The sequence below is a fragment of the Vanessa cardui genome, chromosome 22 (genome assembly GCF_905220365.1).
Source record: "Vanessa cardui chromosome 22, ilVanCard2.1, whole genome shotgun sequence".
Taxonomy (NCBI): domain Eukaryota; kingdom Metazoa; phylum Arthropoda; class Insecta; order Lepidoptera; family Nymphalidae; genus Vanessa; species Vanessa cardui.
Genome location: NC_061144.1, coordinates 11,479,547 through 11,501,384, shown reverse-complemented (window position 1 = coordinate 11,501,384; position 21,838 = coordinate 11,479,547). Strand labels below are relative to the sequence as shown.

Here is a 21,838-nt window from a genome sequence, read left to right as displayed (position 1 = left end):
AATCACCTTTGAAGTTTGTGTACGTTAAGGTTTTATAGCTTTAAACGTATTGCGCAATTGTTTGTCGATTGTTCGATAATAAGATCAATCGTTAAATGGCGCACTTATCTGAATATTTGTTTTATATACATAATTTAATAGCCATTTGCCGAACGATCGAGAGAATTAATGACGTGTCATTATTTTGTTTTTATCGAATGATAATAAATAATAAAAAATACAAGAGACAAAAACTTTATTAAATTCGAAGATAGCAAAGAAAACAGTAACAAGTCACGCGCTTCGAAGAATACGATCAGCTAACACTTCACACAATCGACCCAATCAGAGGTGAAAAACACTATTGAACGCCTCAATACCGTAAGGAACTCCCGAGGGGAAAATGCTAATAGTGCCTCGCGCCTTGCCAAACAAAATCACTTCGCGACCCGAAAATTCGCACTTTCAATGGGCAATTTCACCCCCACCCCAGGCTCCGCCCCTTTCGCAACCCCGACTCGGCACCGGACCGAGCAGTCAGTCACGCTCGTCCGCTTGAGCAAGATGGACGTATCGGATGATCGATACTACGGCTCCCAGACGCCGGACCGTTCCGAAACCAACAGCCCGCGATCGCAAATGAGTAGCCCGAATTCCACGTCGTCCATCAACGTCACGGACCAGTCCATAACGATGTCGCAGCATCAGCAAAACCTCGAGACCCTCAATCGTATGGGGATGTTCTTCCACGCGCAACAGATGCATCTCAACCAGAGCTTCGACGCCGTGAAGACGCGGTTAGGCTTGACCCAAGTGCCCAATGTTAACCAGGGTCCTCGGCACACGATCGATGCGATACTGGGACTGAACGGGAGTAGGCAGGCGAGAGTTCAGAGTGAGTTTGAGCAGAGAAGGGAGGAGAGGGAGCGCGAGTGTGATGCTGTGCCCGTGTCGCCCGGCGCCGTGGAGAGCGCGGGTGAGTTTGCATACATGTTGCTTAATCTTAAATGATACGTGTATCGCGTGAAAACTTATGCGTTGCTTAATGTTAAATAGGCTTGAAGTCAACTCCTAGTATTCACAATTCGGTGCTACTATTTACTCATTCGAATATCATTGTGTTACTTATTCTTACACACATTTATAATAAAAATAATAACTAATAAAAATATATAACATAAATCCAATAAAACATACTATATTCCAGCGGAAAAAATGTAAAGTATGGAGTAAAACGTTCACTTAGAACGTATGTACAAAGTCAAAACTTCCCAAAAGCTTATATCGAAAAAGCTCACGGAAGGGTTACTTTGCCGCCGTCGGAATAAACTTTAATATATAAAAGTGCCTATTTGACACTTCCAATAGCTGAATAATAAACAATTAAAATAAAACAAGTTAAATACGCTCATATTATGCAATTGAAATATTATTAATTACGATATATTTTAAACAACAAACTGAATTAATAACGTAAACGCTTTATGAGTATTTAATGTTATGTTTTAATTATGAGATTAATTTGTAATTAATTTGCAGTAATCTATCGTTATTTATTAATGAATTTATTTACAAGTATCGTAGTAAATTAAGGCCGGGAGCTTAAATGTAAAAGCCGAAAATATTTACAATAATTACGAATATATAATTATTTGTTTATGTTCCCTTATTATTTTGACAAATATATTTATATACATACTAGTAGTCGGCCGCGGCTTCGCCTTAGGGTGTTGGTTGTCATATGTTTGGCAAAAAAGCAGCATATTTTCTTTATTGGAGTTCAAGTTTGCTTCTTAATAAATATCATCAAATTAGGTTTAGCCGTGAAAGAGCAACAGACATACAGTCAGACAGAGTTACTTTCAACTTTATATTTATATAGACAGAGGATACATACATAAATTTAATTCTATATTTATACTCGATTTCAAGGAGAAAACTTTTACGTAGTATTTGTTATTACAAAAAAATTAAATCGGTTTTATTTTTGTAGCTAAGATTTATTAAAATCACAATTATTTAATTTTATCCGATTAGATCTACTAATTAAGGCTGTACCTACATGGCACTGTACTTTAAATTTTTATCAAGTACAGAATTAATTATATTTTAAGAAGTCAATAATTAAATATAGTTCTACCTATGACGTCTGAAATTTGTTTACTTGTGTTAGCTCAATTGGGTTGGCAAGTATTTTTTTTTTTAAATAATAGTCGGCCTACTAAATTTGTCACCACCGCCAATGGATATAAAAAAAAATATATTGGTACATACCATTCCCCTACATTGACAATTTGCCACCAACCTTGGAACAATTAAGTTTTGCCTTTTACGGGCGTTTAGCCAGCTAATTATAGTCATAAGTGATGTAACATTCAATAGCCAACTGTTATCAGGTAGCGCGGAAGTATCTATAAGCAGATTGTAGGTACTTACGGAGGAATGAGGGACATATTGTGAGGAAGGCCTTGTGCATGGATGTGGATGGATATAGAGGTAGAGGACGACCAAGGAAACAATGGATAGATTGTGTGAAAAAGGATATGGTTAGAAATAATGTTACTTGTGAGATGACGTCGGACAGAGAAGTATGGATGGAGAAGATATGCTGCGCCGACCCCTAATAGAATTGGGATAAGGGCAGGAGGATGATATGATTTTAGGTACTTACCACCTCACCCACTTACCATCAGGCATTTGCTGTAATGTTACCATATAACGGAATCAATGTCTACTTAATTATATTTACCTCTGTATATTCTAAATACAAAACTAGCTTTTTTTCTTTTTCTATCATTAGATAATTTCGACTTCGGTTAGTAAAATGCTCGCATCTTTATTTATTGCCCCCAAACTATTATTTAATGTACCAGTACTTTATCCCTTGAAATGCAAGGGACGAAGTGTTGTATAGGTAGGTATGAGCCTCGTCAGCGGGAGTGGATATAATGTCATTAGGGGCGTTCCCGGACTAGGCTGACGTAGGTACTAACCTAGGTAGGGTGGTAAGAATGAGTTCTAGACAAAAAACAATACATGATTATTCTCTAATTTAATTTCGCAGTTAATTAACTGTTTTTATCTTTTTTGTATATCTGGAAAAATTGTGTATTTTTAAAATGCGATACCCAGGTAAATATCTAATAAGGAGATTCCAACTTTATGTGTTTTATATATTAAATAAATAAAAATTAAAAACAGACATTATAATAGCTCTTATATAATACGTTGGTAAGATTATTATTATTAAGGCTTGAAGACTCTTAGATTCTTTATAGAAAAAAATATATGATGGCGGTCAGGTGTAAATCTAACTCGTAACTAACGGTAGGTGGTTAGCTACTTGACGGTACGTACTTACCACCCTCATGCCCAAAGACATATTAAACAGCCTTACATGTCCAAACCTTGGGCGCGGAGGTGTCCATACATTGTGCTTGCAGTTACTTTGGCTCACAATAAAAATAAAGCTGTCGAATGTAGGTGGTACCATCTCAGATGGGCTTGCATAAAATACTACCATAAAGAACGTACATATAATTTATTATATAGTCCAGTATTATTTCCATGTAGATTATTTATCGATAAATGTTAAACTTATAGCCAATACCTTCCGCGTTTATTCATCTTCAAATATGCTTCTTAGCGTTTATTTAAGGTTACAGTGAATCCTATATTTTCCGGCAAACCTTATTTATATTCTAATGCAATGTCATATTTATTGCGATCAGTATTAAAGTGTTAATCAATTTTGTATTGATTATTTTGTGTGATTATAATGATCACAGTTTATTCTCTATCGTACAATATTACATAGCCAATTTAAGAAGGAAGATTTCAACCAGTATTGGTATATAAGAATCGCTTCCCGCCGATTGTACGAATTGATCTTTTGAACTAGACAACAGAATTCAGGCGGTTTTCATCAATAAAAGAGTGAGGTTATAAGTAAAATAAATGCATGTTTATTATAGAAAAAACTCAAAAATTTATACTTTCATACCTATCTATTTCATATGAAAAATATATCCCTAACATAGCCAAGAGGCTTATATCAGTTCATAAATAAATTTAACGAGACCAGTATTTAATCCTATCAAATAAGAAACGCTGTGCATAACAAGCGATATATTGCAAGCTGTTAATAGAGGCTTGTTACAAATAAAAGAAATAAATGAATAGTAAAAATCGACGATTAAACATTACCGACTCTACATAACGTTTTAATTTCACATTCGCGTAACGCAGTTACCTCAAATTACTCAATAAAGTTCATTAGTAAATGAAATCATAGTGCTACACGAAGCATTCGCTGTCGACCTGTCAGTTGGTCGAACTGTTTTGTCGATTGTAAGACACAGAACAGGGCTCTTTATAAAAGTAGCATTTCAAACGACTTGGAATTATACTTGGTGGTAGAACTTTAGGCCCATCTGGGTATATACCATCCACTCATCATATATTCTCAGTTTTAAGGGTGGGTGGGCCAGTAACTTCAGGCACAAGGAACATAACATCTTAGTTTCCAAGGTGGCGTATTGGTGATGTCAGAAATCGGTAATGTTAATGTTTCTTACAGTTCCATTGTCTATGGACGGTGGTGACCACTTACCACCAGGTGGCTCATCTGCCCGTCCGTTTACCTATATCATGAAAATGTATCTTAACATCGTTTCTAACTGAATATCAGCACTAGAATTAAGTTTATTTGGTTACGCATTTTACGCATTTTCATTTATTTGGACATACGCTACTTAAAACTATTTTTATAAACAACTTAAATAGATATTATATAGGTACAATAAACTATATTGTCAATACAAGAGTTATGTTCTTCATACGTATAATCAAAGGCATCTTTTATATACTTCGCAATCAAAATGTTTTTTTTTTAAATGGTAAAATTCATGTAGGCAATATTATGTTTGAATCGTCATCATTAATACCTATGCGACTTCTGTCCGATTTCGCGTTCTCTGGTAAGAGTTGCAAGATTATCTAAACTAGAAGCGCCTGACTGATGCATCCGGCTATCCGTCGAGTTGATTTAAATGTTTTTAATTTACTATTAACGTAGTGGTAATTGAAGTACAAAATGGTTGCCAATCTCGTGGTTACCTCAATGTTTTATCGTTAATACGTGCTAATTGTCTAGTTAGTCAACTTGCTCTTAAAGTATTGTATTAGGTAGGTATATAACGGACTATCCAATTCTCATTTATATAAAAATAAATCATAACATTAAAACCAAAACTTCATTACTACGGCCTGTTTATTTGCGATAAACTCCAAAACTAATTAACGGATTTTCATGCGGTTTTCACTAATAGATAGAGAAATTCACAGTGAATGTTTAAGGATATCATTTGTTAAGGTTTTTGTTTAAATAAATTGTTTTATTCCAACTTATTGACAATTGTTAAACATATCGGAAACAAGCAACAAAATAATAAATAAATAAAAGGTAAAAATATTTAAAAAAAAACATGTCCATTTTGGCGCAGCCGGGACGGGTCTCTAGTTAAATATATAAGTATTAAGTAAGTACGTATTTATTACATCACATTTACATAATCGAATAACCATAAAGAAGTAAGATAGTTGTTATTGTATAACTTTATATATTATTTTGGAAAAGAATTACACTTTTTTTCATTCTCCGTTTCTTCTCAGGTTCGAGGCTTTTATTTCCGAACCAGTGGTAGATATCTTTTACTATCGCTTCTACGTTGAATAAAGATTTTTGAGTTTTACTCTTTTATTAGACTAACTCGTAGTTAAGTAATAAGTAAAGTTAAATTAAAAAGATAAATAGGAGCGTAGGATTCATTAAAATGAATGATGATTTACAAAATGGTTTATTATTAACTAAATATGAAAATATATAATTATATTCTTTACTGAGAAATATCTTAATATGACTTTTAACATATTAAAGGATTTTAATTTATTAAAGAATTAAAAATACACTAAATCAAACCCCTTTGGAAAAGAAACGAAACTACTTTTTGTTTGCTGAATTTAATTTTTATTATAATATTACACCCAAGCTGTTCCTTGTGTTACACGATTAACTTAAGTAACCCAATTCAAATGCTTATGACTTCCTAGATATAAAATACTGGTTAGTTAATACGTTGCTTAGCAAGAAAAACGAGGTCTACACTTAGCAAGTTATCTATCAATTACTGTCTAATCTGAATATATCCAACAGCTGGTCGGAAGAAAGATCTATATACATTAAAAATGATGATGGTATATCTGTCTGAAGTAATAAGATTCAACACCGCTAAGCACTTATATATATTTAATGGGTACAAATTTTAATGGGTATCCATCAACCTACTTTGAAGCAACGTGGTGGAATAAGACTTTAGATCACCTTTAAAAGAAAGGGAGCTTTAGCCCGCAAGTGATACATATTACACTTATGTAATTGGTGGTAGGGTTTTGTACAAGCTCTCTGGATATGCACCGACCGCTCATCGTATATTCTACCGCGAAAAAGCAATACTAAGCATAGCTGTGTTTCAGTTTAAAGGTTGAGTGAGCCAGTGTAACTACACGCACAAGACATAACATCTTAGATCCCAAGGTTAGTTGCCAAATGACGTTATAAAGAATCGTGGCACACTTACCACCTGGTGGCAAAGGTACGCTCACCTTCTTATTAAAAAAACCACCTACGATTAAACAAGATATTCTTATTTGACACATCACTTACCCTAACAGATAAGTTTAAAGATATTTTTGGATTGCAGTGCGATTATGTCGAGATAAATTTATTAATACGAAGTGTGAGATGTAAGTTATCCCTTTATTAGCATAGATAACATTACTCAAAGCACTTCTCGTGACGTTTTCATTGAATGCGACGCTACGGCTATACTTCCGGTGTGTAACTGCTATGATAAAGTATAATAGTTATGTAACTTACAACTCGCTTTGATAATATTTTTAGGCAAAACATTAGATAACGTTACACAAACAGGAAAGTACTGTTTTATATAATTATAAAAACTAAATGTGTAGCTATTATTATTAACTCTAATTTATAGTTACTTATACTAATTTTCTAAAGTGGTTTCGTTTTCGAATGATTTATATTTTTTGTTTAGAATATATATGAAAATGTTTTGTTAATGCTTCGGTATTATCTAGTAGTGGCTTACACAAAATCTGAAAGGTGCCAATGCATCTGGCAGTTGCATCAGAAAGTAATAAAATCCTTTAATCCTGGTCGTTTTGGATTTCCCGTAGCTTTGGATTATAATATGTTTCTACAGACATTTTCGCGCTGTAATATGTCTTGCGCATAGCCGACCTTCACAGCCGCTCAGGAGACCATCACCATATTTTACTATACCAACCTAAAACAATAAAAACAAAAATAAAGAAAAATATTGTTGACATACAAAACATTTAATTATGTAAAAGTTACGTATCTATAAACGCTATTGGACATACCCGTCCAAGGTCACCATTTCGTATAATTTCTGTGAAATTATTAATTAGCATAATCGCCTATCGTTGTTGGAGATCTAAAAGAGGTCCCGAGCGTTTGGGAAATTCTTATAAAAGTAAATATACAAGCCGCGTTATAAACACTGACGTAACCACCGTTAGACTCACGTAACGAGTATTATGAGAACAGACGGACAGACAAATTGAACGACATTATTGTTATCACACTAATAATTAACAATATATTCTGCTAAATAGAATATGCAACGATTCCTAACTGGTTGTCAAATTGTTGTTCAAAAATCAACGGGAGATATCCGAAGCTTATAAGCGAGCTTAAATTAAAGTTCAGAATAAGATAAAGTTCACCATCCATTGCCTCTGTATGTCACACGAAAAATAATGTTGATATTTCGGTCGCTATAAAGAGATACAATCAAGCAAGGTCGTGGATAAAATGTAGTTATAATAATAAATGTTAAACTTGCGTTCCCTTCCAAGTATTTAAGGCTTTGCGTGCGACGAAAACTAACTGAGCTTGTTAAATATTACAGCAGTTTGACCGAATTAGTATTAATTAGCGCTTTCCTTTGATATTTATTTAGAAATTATGGAAGTAAAATTAGTTTAACGTGCCTTGTGTTACTATAGACTTGGGACAATGTTTTAACCGGTAATTATATCGGAATTCAAATAAATTTCATTGAATATGTATATAGGTATCATGTAAGATCATGAACATGTTAATGAAAGTAGGTATGTAAAGAAATAATATATAGGAATAAAAACTTTCCGCTTCTAATTATATTTCACAAACACTTTTCTGTAAATTGTCAACTCTATCTATTTTAGTCTGTATTTCTATACTAATATACATAAATAATAGGTCTGTCTTTCTGCTTTTTCGGCTAAACCTATACAATAAGATTTTGTAAAAATGAACATGAAGCAAGACATACCGCAAGCACTACCTACTGCTATTTTTTCATCATTTATCTGGATAATTTTAAACAAGTATATAAACGATATCCGTCATTAACTGAATTACAGCAAGCAACGGTTTAGATGTTTAGCAATATAATGCAAATATAAAGTAATTAGCCGTACAAGTCCTACTATTAAATCTTATTTTAAGCTTTTGTCAATTCCTGTTACTGGTTTGTAGTAAACATACGCCTTATTTCCTGTGCCCGTGTAATTGTACAAATTTATAAAATAAAAATATCTGCATATATTGGCTTATAGTTAAATTCTTAGTGTTTCTAGATTTATTTTAAATTGATAGAAATTTGAACGCGAACAGGCAAATAAACAAATAAGAGTTCTCTTAATACGAAGCACATGAAAACTATGATAGTCGGTATATATCCTGAAGTCAGGGTCATTACTCAAGATTGTTATTTATATCGCCCAGCTATCTCAACTCCAAAATAAATATTCAAATATATCGAATATAGAATGCTTTATATTAATAATTTCGCTCACGTCTATGAGAGACGCGATCGAAACCTATCCACAATTATAAATCGTTAAAATAATGATTTTTAGTCGATAACACAACATATATCGCAAAATTCGTATTTTGTTTTATTTATTTTACAAGAGCGAAGTCGGGATATTCATGCAGTATGTAAATAAATTTGAAATAAATTAATTCGTATCTAGCAATCACGCACAATGCCGCGACTCAGCTGTAGCCATACACCGAGTATAGCACGGAGCCATTACCGTCGGGATGAGCGGTGGTCGGCGTGATAATCGAATCCCAACGTAATCGCGCCCGAATCGATTGTGGACCGCAAATCGAGTACTAATGAAGCTTTAGATTATTCCGATGTGAGCGCAAAATGGCGGTGCGGGTGCAATTACGCGCTACGATTCCTGTTATTTGTTTGTTGTTGCTTTGTACCACACAAAGTGCGGTGCTCGTCGTGTGTCTCGGTCTTATTTTTATTAGGACTGATGATTTTTTTCAATCAATAAAAAGGACTTTCTAAAATAAGGAGTAGGGTTATTAAATAATATTTGATCTTGCCAATCGATTTTATTGTTGAAATGACATAATGTCTGAATACAAACATTAACAAGAGCTAGTGTTCACTAATGAGTTTTCATATCCTTTTTTGGCTGATTTTAATGAATTATTTAAAAAAAACTACAGTAGATTTAAAAACTACTCCGGCGTCTAACAAAACAATCATGTCTTAAAATGAGAAAGTCGTAATAATCTTAAATATAGTCAGACGAGGTCGCGAGCACAAATTAGTCTAATTAGTATTAAAAGAGTAATATATTAATATTTATCATGTTATAGAACTAGCGCCACTCTAATTGTAATTTGCTCAGAGCCAGCGTGGGCGCCACATTAATTGTATTTACGAGTTATGATTCTTAATTTTCATACTTGTCTCAAGTCGTGCCAATAAAAAGAAATTAAATAACGAACCCATTTGTAAAATCATTAATGCCGAAGAGCTTTAATATGTAGCAACACGGCAAATCTGACACATGATTAGGGTTGCCAGAGAAAAAAAACGAGAGCCCATTATGGCGGTGATGCCGCGAGTGTTACCAGATTATCGATAATTATTACAAAAAGGAGACGAGAGATCGTATCGCGATAAGTGTAAAACATCTTAATGCGTTGCCCATAATGTTTTTATTTGTTTTCTATCGCTGTCGTAATCTTGAGTAATCTAATATACCCATCCCGCTCCAACTAGAGATGTTTCGTTACGAGTGAGGGAGTCTTATATATTTGTGTTTTGACGTTTGATCGCTCAATCTGAAACGCTTCGACTATGTCACTGAGATTTCGTTTTGCCTAATCTGTGCTACAAGTGACATGCGATGTCAATTTCTTTTTATTGAATTAAAATGTTTATTTAATCCTGTTTCGAGTGAGATAATTCGATCAAGTCGTTGAATTGTATTAATATTTAAACATTGATAAACATTTTGAAACGTACGAGTATGTTAATTAAGTACTCTTACTTACTTTTAACTTTGACTTATTATGATTTGGTAACGCAATCGAACCTTAACTTGAATTATTTTCAAATATAAAGCAATATATTAGTATAATCACTTTCTAATAACGCATATTTTTATTTTATCAATCAATAAGCAATAGAAGTACATTAGTTCGATTAAGGTTTTAAAATTAATTGTATTGAACGAATGATTACATAATGGCGATGAACGAGAATATCACAATACATTTACATCATGTAACCTATCTACCGGCCGGTATTCAACGAATTCGAATACGCTCCAAGATAACGAGAAATAGAGATGGTTGCCCAAGAGGGCAATATTTAGGTATTACTTGTAATCAAAGTTGTAATGAGAGAAATTCAACATTTAGATTCTTCGCGCTGATTACGTCTTATTTTTTCAAGTAGCAATCGCTTCATTATTAAATAAACATTATAACTTAAAAATTTGAAACAAGAGTTACTTTGAGTAAATGAATAATAAGTATAATATATTGAAAGTGTTACTCTGGCTGTTATTGTGAGGATTCCGACGATACCCCGTACATATATATAAAGATAATAAATCCGCCATTTAAAAGATTAGAGGATTAAAGAAACTCACATACATACATACATGGATCATAAAAACGTGCTACAAAATTAAAACTTTAATAAACCATGGAAATAGTCCAGTAATTTGACTAGAATTAACAAATTGATTGTATTCAATTTTTTACACAAATATTCGGCAAGTAAAACCAACATTCACAACGACTGGGAAAATTGTAATGAAATGGGAAACCGCTGTCGGAACGCTATCGCATCATGCAAACAGTTACGAGTTGTGTAAATAATTGATGTCCGCCTGCAGTCGTAACTAGCGGCCGCGGTGTTTGCGTTACGAGTGCCGCAGTTATGATGCCAAAACACTAGTCATAACAGATAACACATACATTACTATTTAAATGCAGGGTACGTTCTCACTTAGCCACGATAATGTATGAGTATACTAATATTATAAATGCGAAAGTAATTCTGTCTGTCTGTAATTCTACTGGAACGATTTAAATGAAATTTTGTACCCGAATACTATAGAGCCTTTTGTTTCTCGCTGGAAAAATGCATTACGCCCTTCCCCCACATGATGGAAAGGGGGGGGGCACTCCCCGGAGCCCTAGACGCCAAGTGCGCCCAAGTACGCCAGCTTTACCTACTATAAAACCAGCGGTACCCTCTCCGTCTTTCGGCGGGCGCCACGGGATCACTTACGCATGCTACCGTGACGAATACTCTAGAGCCTGAGAAAGGACATGGGCTACATTTTTTGAAATAAAGTAGTAAAACCTCTTTCTATACTAATCATCAATATAATATTTTAAGGTTATTTTTTAAATATATTCAGATTCTACGTGAGTAATGCGGGTAACAGCTAGTATTTTATACTTATAACGGTTAGGTGTCAGTAGTAACAGCGAGCTTGTTTTACATTGCTTGTTATTAAATAGAAACTTAAATAGTGTAATAAAGTTAGTTCCTGTACTAAAACCTACCATCGCCGTGCTTTGCAAATCTAACGAGATTAATAAATCATGAAACGTTTCAAAACGTAGAATGTTTCAGTTTTAATTAATTATCATAGGGCATCTGGTTCTGTTACCTTCTTCATTTAATTTTGACTGAGTTTCATTGAGTTTATTCATTAAGGAATCTCTTGATAACATTGTGGAAACATCGAGCACTTTCGACCATATATTTGTGTGATATGGAAATAGGTGATACTCTTTTAGTCAAATGTTTTTAATTCGAATATTTCACGTTATACACAACTAATCGTCTTCCTCGGCGTCGCTTGCATTTAAGGGTTGATCAACATCGACAAATCTACGGTAATAAAAATAATAAGATTTTAAATTAACATGGTTATTTTTATTATTAAAGTTATTATTTTCGGGATATTTACCATGTTTTTTATTTTTGTTCAGTGGAGCTCGATAATTCGACATTGTCTACGAATTGTCTACGAACAAAAAAAAAATAAAAAACATGGTAAATATCCCGAAATTAATAATTTTAATAACAAAAAATAGCCAAATTCTTGTAATACAATTTTTAATGGTGGTGGGGCTTTGTGCAAGCCCGTTTGGGTAGGTACCACCCACTCATCAGTTATTCTACCAACAAACAACAGTACTCAGTAATGTTGTGTTCCGGGTTGAAGGGTGAGTGAGCCAGTGTAACTACAGGCACTGATCTTCAGTCCCTACAGGCCTAAGAAGTTTCTTTTTGTAACCGGTTTTAGTTAACGCTTTTCCCAAACAGTAAGGCTTGTATAAAGAAATTACAATTGAAATTTAACATTGCGCCCTATCAAATTACCAAGCATACGAACAACATACAACCATACATCAGATTGTAGCATCGCGTATGAAATACAAATAGTCTAAATTTGAATATAATTGCATTATCGTTGAAGATACATTAGCATCTAGATTAACATACGCAAACAATTGCGCTGTTTGATTTATAGCGCGCCCTTAATTGCAGACTATTCACTGACAACGGCTGGAACACTGTAATCAGGCATATCACGCCGAGACTTTTATTACTTCAACTTAATAATAGTTTATTTGTCTTCAATTCTCTCGTAACCTTTTATTTTATATATGATTATATCATGCCTATTGATTTTTTGGATTAAAATATATTAACAGTATATGTTATACTCGTTGTTGCACGCGGATTCTCTCGTATTTTAGTGGTTGGTGGTCACGTGTCAAAACAGTAGCCTATATAGCAAACATCATCAAATTTGGTTCATTGGCTTAGTCTTGAAAGAGCGACAAACAGAAGTATAGATGGCATATTTTCAGCTACAATAATCTAGCTGTCATTATCAAAACGTCATACTTCAAATCAAAGTAGGTATACTTTTATCGGTACGGCGTAACCATCAACTCATAATTTACCAGCAAAACAATAAATCTTAGCATAATTATTATATATTATCGATTTGTAGGATGAGTAACTAAATGTAACTTCAGGCGTCTTAACATAACATCTTAATTTTTCAGTTCCTAAGTTGTTGAGGCATTGAGGGAGGTTTCTATTCTACGAACGGTACGGACGGACGGACCTTTTATATGAGATATGCCGCTTTTCATATCTTTATAATCTAATTACAAAGTCATTCTGCCACATGTGTTCACTAACCCTGGAACAACGTAGTGATATAGGTATATGACTAGATTATATATTTAATGGTCAAACGAACTTACCTGTAAGTGAAGTTCGACCACAATTATGTGAGCAGCTTCATTCGAAGCGATTTACTTTTAACATATTGTAGATGCGTTCCCACGTATCAGCCTTGCACGGATTTTCAGAGGGTACCTTCATTTTTTTTTTTTTTTTTTTTTTTTTTTGTTTACGTACCCCTCTGCCCGCCGGTTCGGTCTAATCTCTCTCGGACTCGTCATTTCGTTTAAAGTATTTCTATTCTTATTTCACGTAGCAGGGTAGGGTAAAGCATACTGCATGAAATTATTTCAACACTATTACGGGAGGGTGATTGTAAATCGCTTCGAATGAAGCTGCTCACATAATTGTGGTCGAACTTCACTTACAGGTAAGTTCGTTTGACCATTAATTATGTTTCGCAGCTTCATTCTTTGCGATTTACTTTTAACATATTGTAGGATGTTCAGAGAAGGTAACGTGAAATAAGAAAATAATAAACAAATGGAAATATATATATGTATATTTTACTATGTAGGTATATGCTTTATAAAAAAAAATTAAATAATCTAAATAAACATCTTAAAGTAAACTAAGAATAGAAGAAGCGAAATTATTTTCAACAACTTGTCTATTATAAAATTGAGCAAATACCAAAGAGGATTGACTCCAACCTGCGGTTTTTCTAATTAGTTCGATATTAACACCTAACCTTTTCGCAGCTGATGTAGCAGCATGTCGTGTGCTGTGTGCACTGAATATACTAGTGTCAATACCGCTGCGCTGAAGAGTATCCTTAATCCAGTGACTTAATCTTTGAGAGGATAATTTATGATGAGGTTTTCTGTAACTAATAAATAAAAAACTATTGTTTTGATTACGTAAAGATTTTGTTTTATTTAGGTACTCCTGCAGACTTCTAGCAGGACAAATTTCTGGATGAGCATCGTAAAATGGAATTTTAAGAAGTGGTTGAAAAGAATTTGGCTTCGAGGTTTTAATAAAATCGGGTATCTTAATCATAATGTCAATAGGAATATTAAAGATAATATTTTCAATTTTTATTAATGACAGAGTCTGTATGCGATGTGCAGTGACCAGTGATAACAAGGTTACAGTCTTTTTAGAAAGTTTTTCCAGATTAAGCTCCTCGTTTGGCCATTTTTCCGATAAATATTTTAAGACAATATTTGGGTCCCATGTAATATCGTACTTAGGATTGGTTGGTCTTAATCTGAAAACACCTTTCATAAATCTTTTTATTCGTTCATCGTCTAGGGTGTTACTACCTAAAAGTAGAGATAAGGCAGATTTGGTGGAATTGACAGTGCCATACTTTGCGCCACTGTCAAATATTTCCGTAAGAAAATGTAATATTATAGGTACTGATGGTTTCATATAATCGACATTATTTCGCGAGCAATAAATTAACCAATTTCTTATTGAACAATCATATTGTTTATATGTATTATTACTAATCGATTCTAACATTATATCGACTGAACGAGGGGAAATAAATCTTCTTAATAAAGTTTGCCGGATAATTTCACGGCAATTAGGGAGAGACTTTTGTGAAGCCTGTGTGGTAATCTGAAAGGAGATATTATTAAATTAGGACATGTTTCGAATTGTAAAATTTCGCCGATAGACAATTTCTTTATTAAAGGAAACCAAGCTTGAGTCGGCCAATAAGGAACCACAACGATTCCTTCTGCCTTATCATTAATAATTTTTTGCAACATTTTTAATACCAACGAGAACGGTGGAAATGCATAAAATTTAAGTTTATCCCAAGATATGGTAAAAGCGTCTATCACCCAAGCATCAGGGTCGTTTTTCCAGGCCACGTAAGTTTCACATTTTGCGTTACAACGACTAGCAAATAGGTCGACCTCGGGTTTACCAAATTTTTCTATAATTTGGTTATATTGACTAACACCAATTTCCCATTCCGTATCTCTAAAGTGTTTTCTGGACATAGCATCTGCTTTATCATTATTTTTACTACTGATATATGAAGCAAAAACTAACAATTTTCGTTCTTCACACCACTGCCAAATCATACGAGAGATTTTGTTCAAATGAGGAAATTGGACACTGCCCATTTTATTGATACAAGCGATGGCAGTTACATTATCAATTCGCAATAAAATTTCACAATTAAAAAGATCTTTACAAAAAACTTTTAAACCGAAAAAAGCTGCCATGAGTTCCAATTCGTTTATATGTAGATTTATTTCAAAACTATTCCAGAAACCGAATGCTGTTTCATTATTACAATATACACCCCATCCCGTGGTCGACGCATCTGAATATATTGCTTTACTATATTTATTATTTTTAAGAAGTGCACTACCGTGATCAATGTTTTCAATCCACCAATACATATCTCTTAATAAGTATGAGGGTATTTTAATAACTTGTTCGTAACTTGGGTTATTTAACAAACACAAGTATTTGTATCTTTCAAATTCTTTTGTATAAACCCAGGAATATTGTAATGCGGGGCAAGCAGATATCAGAACACCCAGAAATCTTGCGAAGTGTCTTAATTTACACTTTTTTATGTAAATAAACTGATTAATTAGTTCCTTAATTTTAATTTTCTTACTTTCAGGTAACTTTAATTGCATGGATGAGGAATCAAACACAAAACCTAAAAATTTACATAGCTTCTTCGGAACTAAGCAGCTTTTTTCATAATTAATTAAAAAACCTAATCTTTCCAGAGTGTGTTTTGTATATTTGATGTTATAATTACATTCAGTATAATTTCTACCGACAAAAAAATAATCATCTAAATATAAAACGGACAAAAAATTTTTTGAACGAAGAAAATGAGAAACAGGTTTTAATAATTTTATAAAAACATACGGAGCAGTACTAAGTCCAAAAGGTAGACAATTAAATTCAAATAAAGTTCCATTGTATTGGAAGCGAAGATATTTACGATGAGATTTATGAACAGGCACTAAAAAATAAGCATCTTTTAAATCGATAGATGCCATAAAACAATCCTTTGTGACTAATTTTGCTGCCGTACGGTAGTCCTCCATCTTAAAGTGGGTATTCTTAACAAATTTAATTAAACATTTTAAATTTAGAATAAAACGATTATCGCCGTTCGGTTTAGGCACGAGAAAAATTTTTGATAAAAATTCGTCTGGAACGTGATCACATTTTGAGATAGCTTTTACCTTAAGAAGCTTATTTATACATTTATCAAAATTAACACGTTCTTGTACAGACTTTGTTATAACTTCTGGGGAAATAGATTGTGATGGCGTACACATAAAAGGTATTTTGTATCCTTGAATTATTGAAAAAATATAACGGTCGCTCGTTATCGTAGACCACTGGTCTTTAAAGTATTGCAACCGACCTGCGTACCGTACCTCGGTCTGCATTAGCGTCGTGTTCTGCGCTGCGGCGGGGGAGACGGCGGTTGCGGGGCCCGAGGTGCACGGTAGCTGCGCGTGGCGGGGGGCGGCGGTGGCGGCGGCGGCGGCGGCTGACGTGCTGGCCCTCGTGCGCGGCCTGCATCGGCTCTGTATGTTACCTTCTGTTCCCGATGCAGGCCCCGAGAGTTTAAACGTGTTCTGTAATTCGGTTTAGATACGAAATTGTTTTTATTGAACTTTTGACGAATTGTTTTTGCGGTTTTTAACCGCTCTGCTAAATTGGTACCGAATAAGTAATCGTCTCGGCCAGTTTCCATTAAGGTATCCTTGAGGTTCGAGTTGACGGCTGAGATCACAAAATTCCTTCTCAATTTCGTGTCACTATTATGCACTTCGCACAAAATGCGATATGCATCACTGATAGGTTTAAGTATTTTTAATTTATGTTCTTTGTTTGCAATTGATATAATTTCGTCTATGGCCTGCGACAGCGCTGACAACGCAACACCAACTTGTTTCTGTTTATCCAATAAAGCATGGTCTCTTTTAACAGTGGCATCGGTTAAAGCCGCCTTCGCCTCGGGGTTGAGTATTGGTGCAACTAGCATTTTACAATTATCCGGAACCATATATTCACTGAGAAGTTTTTCTTTAGTTTTTTTAGGCAAACCCTTCCCTAAGATATCTTGCCATCTATCCGCAACGTCCTTGTGCATGCTTTTACCGAAACATGTATTTGGCTTCAGGGTATCACCAAGTAATTCCAAAATATCTGAGTCCAACTCTTCGGCATCTGCAGAACGCTGTGGTGTCATAACAGCTGGCGGTGTGGCCGGTAAGGGTGAAACGATTGGCATAACTTGTGCCATATCATGGCCCATTCGGTAGACAGAACTTCTTGGCGAAGAAACTGTTTCAATCTTATTACGATTAGGACCTGCAATATGCAGAGTAATAAGTTTTTGTACATATGAAATGTATAAATATACATTCATTTAGCGTGACAGATACAACCCAGGATAGTTGTTCGCATCACTTAGTACATGAACTTACTTTCATCCAACGAAGAGTCTGACGACGAGCTGAGTATGCGGCGGCGTTTCGGCCGTGATTTTTCAGCAACTTCTTGTAGTTTACGTTTTCTTCCCATAGTTTAGAGACGTGCGTCGGCTTCGACACGGAAACACATAATGACGAGTCCGAGAGAGATTAGACCGAACCGGCGGGCAGAGGGGTACGTAAACAAAAAAAAAAAAAAAAAAAAAAAAAAATGAAGGTACCCTCTGAAAATCCGTGCAAGGCTGATACGTGGGAACGCATCTACAATATGTTAAAAGTAAATCGCAAAGAATGAAGCTGCGAAACATAATAACTTGTCAGGTGGGCATCGTAGTAGTAGACGCGTTATAAATCGTTATATGACTTTATCTATTCCACATATTTTAAAATTCTTCTACAGCGTCCAGATTAGTTCTAGGTATATCTATCTAATTTTATAGCGTCATCAAAAGTGGCTTTTTATTCGTACTGATAGTTTTAGCAAACGCGTTCAATCACACCAGTAAATAAAAACAACAAATAAATCAATCGGTACAGTAAACGCAATTGTATATTATGTAGTTTTAGTTGAAAATATATTTAACAAAATATTTTCTGTTAAAGTTTTAAATTAGTTTTCGCCATTGTGCTGACCGATAATGCATATATCAACTCTGCATTTTTTACAATTCAATTGCTTAGAACAAAAAAATTAAGTATATGTACGTATATAAAATTATGATTACTAGAATTTTTCAACACATTTAAATAAAACCTTAAGAAAGTAAATTCTAAAAATTTTGAACGTAACCCATCTTTCCAGGTGAAGGTTCCTGCAATAGCAATGACGGTTTCCAAGCGCCGGTAGACGATAAGTCGGCGAGTGACGACGACGCGCCTCGTCCGGGATCCGCGGCGGATAAGAAGAAACACCGCAGGAACCGCACGACGTTCACCACCTACCAGCTGCACGAACTGGAGCGAGCCTTCGAAAAGAGCCACTACCCAGACGTGTATTCGCGGGAGGAGCTCGCGATGAAAGTCAACTTGCCTGAAGTCAGAGTTCAGGTAAGTTTCCTGGACTTGTAAACTAAACGGCCCAGTGGTTAGAACGCGTGCATCCCAGGCAATCACCGCTGATTTATGTGCTTAATTTGTCTTTATAATGCATCTCGTTCTCAGCGGTGAAGGAAAACATCGTGAGGAAACCTGCATGTGACAAATTTCATAGAAATTCTGCCACATGTGCATTCCAACAACCCGCATTGGAACAGCGTGGTGGAATATGTTCCAAACCTTCTCCTCCAAGGGAGAGGAGGCCTTTAGCCCAGCAGGGGGAATTTACAGGCTGTTGTTGTTGTTGTTTTCGTAAACTAAATTAATATCCATTATATTTCAACAGTAGTTTCATGCTTAAATTTTTTGTTCAATTTATTAATTGTTAGTAATAATAATTGACTATGGAAATTCAGTGTTAACAAACTAAGCGCAGCACAATATATATTAATTTCGAATATCCTTCAAACCATTTAACATACAAAAAGCGGAACTAAATAATATCGCCCTTTATTAAGTGAAATGTGAAGTTCGCAAATAGAATTGCCTGGAAGGGTAAGGGCCTATAATGAACCCAAGGGGCTTATGTCACTCAATCCCCTATACGAAAGACGAACATATGTCAAACCAACACCAGAATTACGAGAACTACGGGACCCCCTCTCATAGAAATTGTCAATAGGGCCAAAACGTGATCGGAGGGATCACTTTACTCTGGATGTGACCTAATTGCTTCCTTGGGACATCGTCAAAAATGAAAAATTTCAAGCCAATTTAGATTTTATCCCGTCGCCAAAGAGCTTAATCGAAACGCATTTCGCGGTTGGGACTTTTGTCAAATGATGCGGTTGTAGCTAATCTGGTAGTTAATAAAGGGTTACGAATGTTTTTGATGGGAAAACGTGTCATTTTGCAACGCCATTGCAAAGATTAACTAGCAACGGTGCGAGACGGCTATTGTAAGCATTGTTGGCACTGTTTGGAGAAACTTGTTTTGTACTCTTACCTTCTTACAATTTAACTTTTCAATGATTTTGTTATTTAATTTTGAAGATCAACTGTCGACACGAACATTATAGCAAACGTCCAAATAGTACTCATATCTCAATATGATGTAGTCAAGATTTACCATTATACTTTAGATATTTGCTTTCGGCAATATATAGCTGTTACTATAAGAAATCTAAACGACTATTAACACCATAATTGCGCCGCCCGCCACGAAGTGTAAGCAACTGAACGAATAATGATGTTCCAATGGTTTCTGTGATTGACGTAATCACGACGACATCAGCTTGTAAATTTCCCACTGCTGGGCTAAGGCTCCTCTCCCTTTGAGGCAAAGATTTGGAATGTAATCCACCACGTTGTTGCGGGTTGGTGGAATACACACGTGGCAAAATTTCTATGTAATTATACATATAACCTCACGATGTTATCCTTCACCGCCGAGCACAAGATTAATTATAAACACAAATTAAGCACATGAATATACAGCGGAGCTTGCCTGGGTTTAAACCCGTAACTATAGTCTAAGATGTTCGCGTTCCAATCACCATGGGCTATACCAGCTCAGTCACAAAAACTAACCTAATATTTAATTTTCCAACCGACCTACAGCACTAGAATTTATTACTTTTGAAAACTTGAATGGCTGACTGACTTCTGATAAAATGTTTCCCCAACGAATGTTTCCAGATTTTCGAATTGTTCATGTATTTCGCAGCTAATTATATTGTCGTCCGCAATTCATCAATTTCTTAACCCGCTGATAGTTTCAATTACCGTTGCCCTTCGTGACGGTCATCGCTGTCTGAGCCCGGCGCCAAATTACCCGTTCCCGCTAATGTCTTAATTACAGCGGAAAAGATGTTTTTGCTCGGTTTTTAAGCGAGGGTAGTATTAACAATTACTTCGCTGATTACTTCAGCCCTTCACTGAACGTTGTATTCTATGTCAGCGTCTAATGTTCTGTTTCTTTCTTATTTAATTTTACTCAATAAGGGTAAGATCATTGTATCGATGAACAGATGCTTAAATTAATAATTGCATTTTTAGTGTGCATTGTAACTTCATTCAGTATTAATCAGGCTAGTGAACTACAATTTATAATAATAGCCAAATCGTATTTTAAAATTATTTAGTGATTTATAAGTGGTATCTGTTTATAGTTTTTAATAGGAATGAACACAGTGATGAAAATGAAACTGTATACAAGTAAACTCTTACAAGCACTAATAATCTTTATACTAAAGGATTACATTAAATGTAAAGATACCACCGTTTTAGAATGTAGGTTATACCGAGAAGAATCTGCAGGCAACTCAGAATGTACATTCTGAGTTACTCTTCCACCAATTTATTAACAGAGATATCTTACTTCAATACAATGCAAAACAACAACTTTTAAATGAACGTTTCAAACATCGAGTAATACCCTTATTTATTTGTTTTTATTTGTGATAAAATTAAAGTTTATTTATTAAATAATTAAGGCTTACGTAGCTGATAGATATATCTGCAATAAACAATCTCCGTTAAAGCGATAGCGCTTTAAAGCTGTGTATGCGCTAGACGGTGCTATAGCAGTCAGCGTAGTGTCGATACGCAAGCAAGCGCGGCTTTAAGCGAATTACCGGTCGCGTCCGACGTCGCCCGTCCTTAACTACTCGTATCCAACTATATTTT

The 21,838-nt window shown here is 34.8% G+C and overlaps 1 protein-coding gene across 1 annotated transcript in view; it reads left to right on the top strand.

Moving 5' to 3' along the window:
• The first annotated feature begins 543 nt into the window (after nt 1–543).
• Nucleotides 544–21,838, top strand: part of LOC124539153 (retinal homeobox protein Rx1-like) — a 45,685-nt gene continuing 24,390 nt past the window's right edge. The window contains exons 1-2 of the mRNA XM_047116451.1: nt 544–955; nt 18,918–19,162. Coding sequence (XP_046972407.1) covers nt 544–955; nt 18,918–19,162 — 657 coding nt within the window. The remainder of the gene's footprint in view (nt 956–18,917; nt 19,163–21,838) is intronic.